The sequence below is a fragment of the Mobula birostris genome, chromosome 17 (genome assembly GCF_030028105.1).
Source record: "Mobula birostris isolate sMobBir1 chromosome 17, sMobBir1.hap1, whole genome shotgun sequence".
Lineage (NCBI taxonomy): Eukaryota > Metazoa > Chordata > Chondrichthyes > Myliobatiformes > Myliobatidae > Mobula > Mobula birostris.
In genome coordinates, this window is record NC_092386.1 from 17181419 (window position 1) to 17193853 (window position 12435).

The 12435-nt window shown below is 40.4% G+C and overlaps 1 protein-coding gene across 1 annotated transcript in view; it reads right to left on the minus strand.

Annotated features, from left to right (window-relative positions):
- The window catches only part of chd1 (chromodomain helicase DNA binding protein 1), a 122532-nt gene that overhangs the window by 4204 nt on the left and 105893 nt on the right, over positions 1-12435 (minus strand). Inside the window, exons 29-34 of the mRNA XM_072281322.1 lie at positions 11994-12113; positions 10698-10835; positions 8932-9192; positions 7299-7430; positions 5073-5251; positions 1969-2068 (exon numbers count right to left, since the gene is read on the minus strand). Of these exons, the coding sequence (XP_072137423.1) occupies positions 1969-2068; positions 5073-5251; positions 7299-7430; positions 8932-9192; positions 10698-10835; positions 11994-12113 (930 nt within the window). The remainder of the gene's footprint in view (positions 1-1968; positions 2069-5072; positions 5252-7298; positions 7431-8931; positions 9193-10697; positions 10836-11993; positions 12114-12435) is intronic.

Sequence of the window (12435 nt, forward strand, 5' to 3'; positions counted from 1 at the left end):
GTGGACAGTCTAACGTTTTGCAGTGTATTTTCGGTGAGGGGAGAGTAGAAGATCGGGAAATAGCCATGTTAAGAAAGGGACAGAGACATGGTGGGTAACAGTTGTTTGTTAACATCTATATTGGAGTCAGTAATCAAAGAGGAGATAACTCAATTTAGGAAAGCTAATCAAATCTAGTCAACATTTTATTAACGAAAATTCAACAAATTTGCTCAAATTCTTTGGGAGTGATAGTGACAGATGGCAGAGGAGAACCTGTAGATGTAGTGTATTTAGCTCTGAAAAAGGCATTTGACAAAAGGCCCAAGAGGGTGGTGCATAAATTTACAGCCTAAGGTGCTGGAGGAGTATTAGCAGGCTGAAAACTGGAATAAGTAGGTCACAGGAGAGAGAGAGAACAAAGAGAGGGGCTGACAGAGGATGGGGGCTGGGGTGAAAGTGAAATTAAGCACCTGTTAGTTGACACTAAATACCATGAACTCTTTGAGCTGAAGGGCTGTATGACCATGACGACACTTATATTTGAAAAGAAACTTGAATAAATCCAAGCAACACATATCACAGTTGCTGGTGAATGCAGCAGGCCAGGCAGCATCTGTAGGAAGAGGTGCAGTCGACGTTTCAGGCCAAGGCCCTTCGTCAGGACTAACTGAAGGAAGAGTGAGTAAGGGATTTGAAAGTTGGAGGGGGAGGGGGAGATCCAAAATGATAGGAGAAGACAGGAGGGGGAGGGATAGAGCCAAGAGCTGGACAGGTGATAGACAAAAGGGGATACGAGAGGATCATGGGACAGGAGGTCCGGGAAGAAAGACGGGGGGGGGGGGAACCCAGAGGATGGGCAAGAGGTACATTCAGAGGGACAGAGGGAGAAAAAGGAGAGTGAGAGAAAGAATGTGTGCATAAAATAAGTAACAGATGGGGTACGAGGGGGAGGTGGGGCCTTAGCGGAAGTTAGAGAAGTCAATGTTCATGCCATCAGGTTGGAGGCTACCCAGACGGAATATAAGGTGTTGTTCCTCCAACCTGAGTGTGGCTTCATCTTTACAGTAGAGGAGGCTGTGGATAGACATGTCAGAATGGGAATGGGATGTGGAATTAAAATGTGTGGCCACTGGGAGATCCTGCTTTCTCTGGCGGACAGAGCGTAGATGTTCAGCAAAGCGGTCTCCCAGTCTGCGTCGGGTCTCGCCAATATATAAAGGGCCACATCGGGAGCACCAGACGCAGTATATCACCCCAGTCGACTCACAGGTGAAGTGTTGCCTCACCTGGAAGGACTGTTTGGGGCCCTGAATGGTGGTAAGGGAGGAAGTGTAAGGGCATGTGTAGCACTTGTTCCGCTTACACGGACAAGTGCCAGGAGGGAGATCAGTGGGGAGGGATGGGAGGGACGAATGGACAAGGGAGTTGCGTAGGGAGCGATCCCTGCGGAATGCAGAGAAAGGGGGGGGGAGGGAAAGATGTGCTTAGTGGTGGGATCCCGTTGGAGGTGGCGGAAGTTACGGAGAATAATATGTTGGACCCGGAGGCTGGTGGGGTGGTAGGTGAGGACCAGGGGAACCCTATTCCTAGTGGGGTGGCGGGAGGATGGAGTGAGAGCAGATGTACGTGAAATGGGGGAGATGCGTTTAAGAGCAGAGTTGATACTGGAGGAAGGGAAGCCCCTTTCTTTAAAAAAGGAAGACATCTCCCTCGTCCTAGAATGAAAAGCCTCATCCTGAGAGCAGATGCGGCGGAGACGGAGGAATTGCGGGAAGGGGATGGTGTTTTTGCAAGAGACAGGGTGAGAAGAGGAATAGTCCAGATAGCTGTGAGAGTCAGTAGGCTTATAGTAGACATCAGTGGATAAGCTGTCTCCAGAGACCATCAGTGGATAAGCTATCCATCTTGGGCAATGAATTTGCAGAAGCTGTCATATACATAACATTTTGCCAAGTAATCTTTCTACTGACACTGAAGTACTCATACCCGAGAATTCTCCAGTCGTTTCTTGATTGCATGCTTGTAGAGTTTATGCAGCTTTCTTGCATCAAATTCTGTGAACTTTGAAACAAAGATCCAGAGATTTCTAGAAATATTGAAAAAAAAAATTACTGAGCTTTAAAATTTAACACTAAATTTACTGCTTACAACACAAGTCAAATATGGTCTGCTCAAGTTCTAAAAAATGCAACACTTTAACTCAACTGACTTGGGATTCAGTGAAAACTCAGTTTTCACAGGGAAATGGCTTAAATTCAGCTTTTATCAATGGGCGAATGAACATGTTTTCTTTCTCAGAAGGTACCTTCAGCAGCATCTCCAGTGACCAGTTACCAGAGAGCTCAACTGACAAAGTTTCTCAAATGGACTGGTAGTTCAACTGATAAAAGCGAAGGCACATTTCTGATAGTAGGGCTAATACAGAGCTGGAGAGAACGAAGGTACTTTGTTGATCCTGAGTAGCTGACCTCAGCACAAGCTAAGTAGCCATGTGTTGGTTCATGAGTGAAAATTATTAATTGACAGGTATGCTTCTATTAACATACAGTATTCATAGAAATGCTGTTACACATATTTACCTGTTAACAGCTGAAACAAAGCTCCAAATACTCTAGTGAAGTGCTGTATACAGCCACCATTGTGCAGTTGGGCACTACTGCCCTTCACTAGCCATAGTGTTTCATCTGTATTTTGCCTTTTAATCAGTGAGTGAATTAGCTGAGCACATCTGAAAGTATTTCCCGTACTGGTGCCTGACTCATGGAACTGGATGCAGCATTCTGCCCTGCAATCACTATGATACTGTATGATCAGTTGGATTTGGCCGGAACAGGAGGTTCAAAACTGGAGATGAGCACCTGGAGGTAGAGGTTTGACCCACGATACTTCAAAGGAAAGAGCAATTTTGTTGATCTTTGACACGTCCACTGGCAGCTGCAGCTGGACTTAAATATCTTCTGATGCTACATTTTGCTTTATCGATGCAGCTGTACATTTGTAATAACACCACCTGTCTTGGTTGAATTTAAGTCCATTTGTCTCTGCTTATTCACCACAGCATCGTGTATGCAAGATCGTGCTCATCTTACACACTCTACAAACCACAGCACCAAAAATACATATCTGTTGTATCAGCAAGCTAAAGCTGGATACTGAACCAACACCAGACCATGTGGTGGTTTAGGAATGGTAAGAAAAAGACTAATCTTTATTTGAATTTGGATTGCCCATGGTCTGTGTCCAAAGGACACTCAAAGTTGCTGTGCAGGTATACAGTGTTGTTAAGAAGGCATATGATGTATTAGTCTTCATCATTGAGTTCAAGAACCGTGAGGTAATGTTACAGCTATACAAGATCTTAGTTAGACCCCACTTGGAGTACTGTGTTCAGTTCTGGTCACCTCACTACAGGAAGGATGTGGATACTTTAGAGAGCGTGCAGAGGAGATTTACAAGGATGTTGCCTGGATTGGAGAGCGTGCCTTATCAGAATAGGTTGAGCAAACTTGGCTTTTCTTCTTGGAGTGACGGAGGATGAGAGGTGACCTAATAGAGGTATACAAGATGATGAGAGGCATTGATCGTGTGGTTAGACAGAGGCTTTTTCCCAGGGCTGAAATGGCTAACACGAGGGGGCATAATTTTAAGGTGCTTGGAAGTAGGTACAAGGGGGATGTCAGAGATAAGATTTTCACACAGAGAGTGGTGGATGCGTGGAATGAGACGGTGGTAGAGGTGTCAGTTAGGATCTTTTAAGACAGGGATCCCCAACATTTCTCGCACTGCGGACCGGATTCATATTGACAATATTCTTGCAGACCGGCCGATCGGTGGGGGGTGGTTGGTTGTCAACGGACAAGAGTAGCAGTCAAATACGCTGGGTTTTCCCTGAGAAAGACTACAATGACCATGAAGCCTTGCATGGGCACCAGTGCACATGCGTGTACAATTTTTTTTCTACAAATCGTTTTTGGCAATTCTGTTCGGGGGGGGGGGGGCGGGGTGTTAATCACGACCGGAATATAGATGATAATTAGCTAATACACTCAATTTAGTTTCTAGAAGGGTTTATCTAACGAATTTAATATTAAACACACAGCGCATATTTTCCTCGCATGAATATAGTGATAAGTCAATTATCGGGGAGGACAGGGGAGCCTGAAGTAAATGTTGAACGAACTTCCAGTAGAAGTGATAGAGGCAGGTTCGATATCATCATTTAAAGAAAAATTGGATAGGTATATGGACAGTAAAGGAATGGAGGGTTATGGGTTGAGTGCAGGTCGGTGGGACAGTGAGAGTAACCGTTTGGCACGGACTAGAAGGGCAGAGATGGCCTGTTTCCGTGCTGTAATTGTTATATAAGTCAATAGCATCATAACATTTTAAGTATCGTTTGGATATTAAACACGCAGCACATATTTTCCCCGTATGAACATATAAAATCATTGCAACACGCCAATAGGTGGGAGCCCTGGGATTGTTTTCCTGCAACAAGACAGTCCTATTGAAGGGTGACGAGAGACCGCGATACTCGAAGGGGGTTCCTAATGTCCAGTCTATTCTGCAATTTAGTTTTCGTTGCATTCATTGCAGGGATATGTTGTTGGAAATGGAAGCAACGTTTTCAGTGCTTTCATGGCTATCTCAGGATACTTAGCCTTGACTTTGATCCATAATGCCGGCAGAGATGTTATGTCAAACATACTTATCAGCCCACGTCATTTGCAAGCTCGAGGAGTTGATCTTTCACCAAATCATATCATTTCCTCGCGGCCCAGTAGAGCATGCTCTGCGGCCCAGTGGTTGGAGACCGCTGTTTTAAGAGACTCTTAGGTACATGGAGCTTAGAAAAATACAGAGCTAGGTGGTAGGGAAATTCTGGGCAGTTTCTGGAGTAGGTTGCATGGTCGGCACAAAATTGTGGGCTGAAGAGTCTGTAATGTGCTATAGATTTCTATGCTCTATGTTAGGTTAGGGATTATATAATTTGACTTCTAGGTTTCTGATGCACTGTGTATCCATGTTCACCATTTCCCCGTTTAGTTTTCAGATGAGAAGATGAATGAAAGTGATTAAGAATTGCTTACTTTCTCCACTGTTTGATTTGTTCTGGGTTCGAATATTCTTTCAAACATTCAGTGATGTGGTCTCCTATTTTAATCAGGCACTGCCTGGTGTGTTCCAGCTGCTCCTTTTCCGAAAGGCCCTTTTCAGGTCTGTCTAACTGTTTCAGTGCTGCCTTTACAGGTCTCATTCTCTCTTTACACTGAAAAACAAAAATCATATTTATGATAACTCATGAACTGTACCAGTGCTGGCCAAGGCAATACTACAATCTTTGTAGTTATTGTACCACCATGATGGGGAGGTGGAGGTGATCCTTAAAACACTTAACTAGATGAAAACACTTGAACCATCAAGGCATAGAAGACAATGGAAATTGGGTTCATTATGAGAACAGTGGGCCACAGGTTTGTTTCTGTGCCTTATGAGTCTATGCTATGCCAAAGACTACCTTTAAGGCACTTGTTCACCTCCATTCACTTTCATGTAGCAAATGCTCAAAGGATCTGAGAGTACTGAACAGGGATTTTGATGAGACAGTAGCCTGAAGCCGAAAACCATATCAGTAGAGAACTAGTGCTTTTCCATTTGGTAGAAAACTTGCTGGAGTTAGTTTTGATGCAAGTTCAAAAGGTCTATTTGCAATGAAGTAAACAGTGTCAAACTGAGAGTTCACACATAACTAAAGTCAATGATGCAGTCAGGAAGAAAATGTATCCAAGGATGGCAAATTTCCATAGGCTACAACTTGATCTAATTTTTAGGGAGGTGCACACTACTATTTTCTTCCTTTCAAACAGAATAAAGAGTAGTTGCAAGATACACATTAATTCAATCAGCATACTCTACATTTCTTGTTTCAGAAGTTAAATGCTTAATTATCCAATGCTTAGTTAAACAAGCTCTGTAAATGCTTAATTATCCAATGCTTAGTTAAACAAGCTCTGTATTTTGTAATCTTAGACCATATGATAAAGGAGCAGAATTAGGCCATTTGGCCCATCAAGTCTGCTCTGCCATTTCATCATGGCTGATCCATTTTTCCCCTCAGCCCCAATCCTTCGTGTCCTGACTAATCAAGAATCGATCAAACTCTGCCTCAAATATACCCAATGATTACGCCTCCACAGCAGCCTGTGGCAACGAATTCCACAGATTCGCCACCCTTTCTCTGTCTAAAGAAATTCTACCTCACCTCCATTCTAAAAGGACACCCCTCTATTCTGAGGCTGTGTTCTCCGATCTTAGACTTCACCACCATAGGTAATATCCTCTCCACATCCACTCTATCAAGGCCTTTCAACATTTGATAGGTTTCAATGAGTTCACCCCTCATTCTTCTGAATTCTAGTGAGTCCAGGGCCATAGCCATCATATGATAAGCCTTTCAATCCTGGAATCATTTTTGTGAACCTCCTTTGAACCCTCGCCAATGTCAACACATTTTTCTCAGATAGGGGCCCAAAACTGCATCTTCAATGATGTCCTTATGGATGCATGCAGGTGCGTAAAACCAGCAGCAATCTCCTTTGCACACTCGATTAAGATCGCATCTTGTGCTTGAACGATGTATACTGTATTTAAAATGCTCTTAGGATGCAGCTGATGTAGGATGCATTTCCCCACCCTGAACACCAATCAGGACGTTAGAGACAATTTGATCACTTTGGCTTTGGCAGCTCTTCAAGCTAGACAAATAGCCTCTGTGCACTGGTATATACCTAAAGGTGCTTGGTATTTTACACATCTTTGTGGCGGGCATTCCAGATTTTAACATCTAATCATATAAGAAAAGACCAACTCTCTTCTTTTCAGTTACCAATCATCTTGTTCTTTGTTCACTAATTCTTCCTCCAGTGTTACTCTAATACTCCTCCCATGTGCCTCACAACCTTCTGTACTATTTAGATCTCTCTATTATAATTTAACTTTCTTAACTCTGACCAGCATCATCTCCAAAAGTGGTGCCGGAATGAAACCATATCAATGACATCTAGAATTGTTTTTGCAATAAATATCTATTTATATCTTTTAAAAACTCATTAACTTGTCCAACGAATTTCAAAAACTTGCAAATATTAGTATTATCATGCTCCACTAACCATTTGCAGCTACAAACAATATATTCAATCTTCAATTGTGACAGAAGTGACAAAAAGCACTTCAGGGAAGAAAATTATACCCGCAGGATGCCTTCAGTTGAAACTCACATATCAAACTTTAATACAGTTAACATCACTCTTACTTACAATACTAAATGTACTCTGATCAAGTTCTTCTGTCTCTTCTGAGATTGGAACTGGATCACCGCTTGCTGGATAGTGAACTGAGACATCAGTCTTTTTAGGCTTCTCCTTCACCTCTGACTTGGCTTCAATTACCTACATCAAACAGAGTTACAAATTAGAGCAGCACTGGGCCAAAGGGAAAACAAATTTCAAGGAAACTGCAGGACATTCATCTGTTAATAGTTCTTCACTGATTATCACTGGACTTAACTGCTTTCTCCACCAAATCCTTATGTTCTTCTGTAAATTATTGCATGAATATATGAATTAAGAGCAGGAGGCGGCACTTGGAGTCATTCAATTAAGATCATGCACCAGTTCCCATTCTTGCTTATCCTTGGCAACACCGTCACTCACATCTTATCTTTTACCTTGCCATAAAACTATTCATAGATACTGCTTTCACTGCTTTTTGAGGAAGAGTACTTCAAAAGCTCAACTCAAAATTTTACCTCATCTGCTTTAAACAATCACCTTTTATTTCTAAAGAGTGATCCTTACTTCTAGATTCTACCACAAGAAAAAAATATTTTCCACATTCAGCTTTTCAAGATTTTTTTTTTCCAGCCAAGCTGCCTCTTACACTTCTAAGCTCTAGCAGATAAAGCCTACCCTTTGCTCATGTCACAACTAACATCCTTGCTATTGGTCCATTAAGTTTTCTCTCAACAGCTTTGAATGCTATTTACATCCTTGCTTAAATAAGAACAAAACTAAGTAATACTCCAGATTTAGTCCTACCAACATTTTGTGCTGAAGCATGACCTCCAAATTTTTACAGTAAATTCAGTTTGCAATAAATCACCAGATTTAATTTTCTGACATTACACTACAATTACCAGATCTCTGTCTATTTCGCAATCCATCTCTTCTTCACAATGCATCTTTCCACCTCTCCTTACACCAACAGCTAATTCAGCATCCATACTTTCTATCCCCCATTCAAGTCACTTGCAAAAATTTAAAACAAAACTCAGGCCTCACTTTTTCCATCTTTGCATCTTGAAGCCAAAGTCTGATTTCTATCAAAGCCACGTGTCTCGTCCTTTAATTCTGATCAGTATTTCAATTCTTCAAGTTAGTTTCTTATGAGAATTTGTACACGAGCATTGGGATTCTTAAGATTTATAGGCAATCTGCTTTTGCAAGAAGATCTAACATTATCTTCATATTCCCCATTTCCATTGAGGTACTTCATTCTCTTTATCTCTTTAAACAATCCACCACCTACCTACGCCAACCACAGAGTACAATATTTGTACTCCGTCCTGGCAAAATGTTAATCTGCAGCATTTCTACATGGGAAACTGAGCTTCTACTAAAAAAAAGGGTGAACTTAACCTTTCCAATTCATATTTGCCATTTGATAAAATACACACACTTCCACACTGTACAATAACCACATCACCATTCTGGTGAGAGAAGCCTATATGAAGATGCGATATGATGGGATACAGATGAACAAGCAAACGCCAATCTGTTTTTTTTCTGGTAATTACTTCAAGTGATTGAAATTCACAATTCAGTGTAAATCCAAGAATAAAATTCTACATGGAACTGTAATCACTGTATTTACTTTAAAATAATATCTTACCTTCTCTTCTTTTACTTCTTTATCTTTATAAATAGGTTCTTTATCCTTATCCTCCTTTTCTTTTATTTCTTTCTTTGCATCTTTTTCTTTTGTTTCTTTCTTTTCTTCCTTTTCCTTTTTATCTTTTCTGGTTTCTTTTATTTCTTTTTTGATTTCTTTGTCTTCAGACTCTCTCTTGACGACAATTTCCTGTTCTTTCTCTTCAACATCTCTTTCTATTCTCAATTTCTTTTTTGAGGGCTTTGTTCCTGCTGTATCATCCTATAAATAAAATAAAGAAAATTTAATGTTTTGAAATCAAAGTTCAAGGTATATTTATTATCAACATACATATGTCACCATATACAACCCTGAGATTCATTTTCTCCTGGGCATAAATCTATGAAATAAAGGTAACAGAATCAAGACCGGCCAACTAGGGTGTTCAAAAGGTATGCAAAAGGCAACAAACTGTGCAAATACAAAAAGAATAGCAATAAATAAATAACCAATAAATATCAAGAACATGAGATGAAAAGTCCTTGAAAAGTCCACTGATTGTGGGGAGGGGGGAGGGAATTAGTGACAAGTTTGTGGTGCTTTAAGTCAAACAAGGTAACTTTGGTTCCTCCTGGATGAAATCTGGACCTACCACAGACAAATACAGACGGGAAAAAAGACAGCATGACGTTGTTACGTAAACGGGAACAATGAATATCAATCGAGACAGGTTATATAAAAATAACCAAACATTTATTAAACACAGATAAACGATAAAGTAAAAAAAAAACAAACGAAAACTTTAATGGAAGTTAACTGATTTGCAGCCGTTCAACGAATGAACACTCGGCTCTGGTTCTTAAAGCATTAAATGCGAAAACAGTTCTTAAAGCGATAATGTCAGATGTAGTTCTTAAAGCGATAAATTCGAAAGTCCAACAGATCTATACATTCAACTGGGGAGAGACATCTCTGGAGAAGGATTTCTTCACAGACGCAACTTTCCTGCTGGTTCTGTCCACAGAATCCATGTGGAGGTAATTAAACAGTTTAAAACAACTGACCTTAAATTCTTTTAGAGAGAGAGAGCAAACCGTTGCATGAACTCTTTGCTCTTTTTGGCAAGAGTTATCTCCGATGCAAGTTGCTACTCCAACGAAGACTCAATAAGGTCGATCCTTTATTAGACTGCCAAACGATGCCGACTCCTCTCGATCCCGCACTTCGATAAATTCTTCACTCTCCCTTCTAATGTTGGAATTGAGTAAATCAACACCTAGCCAAAAATTTCCAGTCCAATAATGTGGTATCTTGCATCAGAACGCAAAACCGTTTTAAAAATGAAACTGCGTCACAAAAACAAACACGCAACAGAAACGGAGATACAGCACATTCTACCTGGAAATCTACAAACTAAAAAAAACCTCCTGCGTCACCTGGGTCGACCCTTATATAGTCATGGTGCACATGTCATCACGTGACCTCACATCGGCGGGAAAATCACATCAGGTGACCTCCAAAAGACCATTACATCATTCTCACAGAAAAAAACAGATCTCCTTGAGCATGTAACAACGTGTTGAGGGGAAAACAAAAAATGCTGGAAACACTCAGTAGGTCAGGCAGCATCTGTGGAGAGGGAAGCAGATTCAACCTTTCAAGTTGGTTATCTACCAAAACCTTTCATCAGTCTGTGGAGTTCTGGATGGCACTGCACCACAAATCTAGCTAATAATTTTCCTGTTTACCATAATCCATTGATCCATTGGCAACATTTGACTCCATACCTTGATCTCTCCTTCCTCATCTGAGCTTTTGACTGAAGGTGGTGGTGGTGATGATGAATCGCTTTTAATGTCTTCTACTTTCACAATTTTCACTGCTTTGCTTCGTTTATTCCTTGGCTTTCTTTTTCTCGAATTGGCCTTTATGAAACAAAGTGTAAAACCAGTGTGAAAATAGAATTCAATCCAAACCTCTAAGTTGCATATTTAATTAATTAGAATGCCCACCACCATTATTTCACAAAGATTGACTGAATGAAATGCAGCAGAATTACCATTAAGGTAAATTCCATATTTAAATTTTTGAAATAATTTCTCTGGAGTCTGGCTGTAGAACAGCTACCATTTCTTGTAGAAGAATCATAATAATAGTCAGAGCACAACAGCACAGAATCAGGCTTTTCAGCCTATCTAGTACCCTATCTGGCCCCATTGACCTGCAGCTGAACCATTGCTCTCCAAATCCCTTGCAACCATGTACTTATCCAAACATCTTAAATGTTGAAATTAAACCCATATCCACTACTCCCACCGGCAGCTTGTTCCACACTTTACCATCCACTTAAATGAAGATCCCCTTCATGTTCCCCTTAAATATTTCACCTTTCACCCAGCTTCCACAGAAAAAGCTTGCCTGAATTTACCCTACCCATACCACTCAATTTTACATAGTATCTCTATCAAATCTCCCCTCATTCTCCTACACTCCTACATTAGGGAATAAACTCCTAACATATTCAAATTTAGTTTACAACGCAGGTCCTCAAGTCCTGGCAACATCCTTGTAAATTTTCTCTGCACTCTTATCAATCTTAATGATATCTTTTCTGCAGTAAGTGACCAGAACTGCACAAATTACTCTAAATGAGGCCTCACAAACAACTTCAACATAACATCCCAACTCCTGTACTCAATATTTTTGATTTATGAAGGCATATGTGCCAAAAGCTCTCTTTATGATCCTGTACATAATCTTCTGGTCTTTTCCCTTTTGAGAGATGTTGGTTGTGCAACATTACCTTTCTGTACTGCATTAAAAGTTGACTTATAAACTCATGTCAAAATATGTAACACTATTCTTTTAAAGTCCTGGAATTATTTGACTAATGCACAGTAGCAGCATAACAATGCAAGTTTACTGAGAATAACTCAATAGGGATAGGCAATAAATGTTTTCTAGCCTGTCTCTCTCACGTGCCTAGAACAAATACAGACTTTCATTAGTCTTCATTGGACCCATAGAAATAGATTCAGCATGCAGAAGACTTGAAACACAAAATATTGTATTGTAATGTGTACCTCAGCAAGCCTTTGTGCCTCCTTTCTGGCCAGATCTTTACTTAATAGTTTGATGAGGTAGTCAGCTCTGGTCTGCAATTGTTTGGCCTGGGGCTTCTTATCTGGATCATCAGGCAAAATCTAAAGACAAGACCATTTAAACAATTAGCAAAGGCACACTAAAAACATTTTCATCACAGAAAATACCAGACCAAGTCATGTACAATTAAAATATCATTCCATTTGTATAACTAACTGAAACTAAGATTCTATTTCAAATCAATTAAGTTTATCTCAAAATTTCACTTGTTTCAGCACAGCTGACAAATTTTCTTTATTTTCTTGCTACTTCCTCCACTTATTTCAGAGAACCTTCAAGATAGTGGTCTTTTATTTTGCAGAACTGCTTTTTCCGCCACTGCCTGTAAGGAGTCTGTAAATTCTCACCATGACCACATGGGTT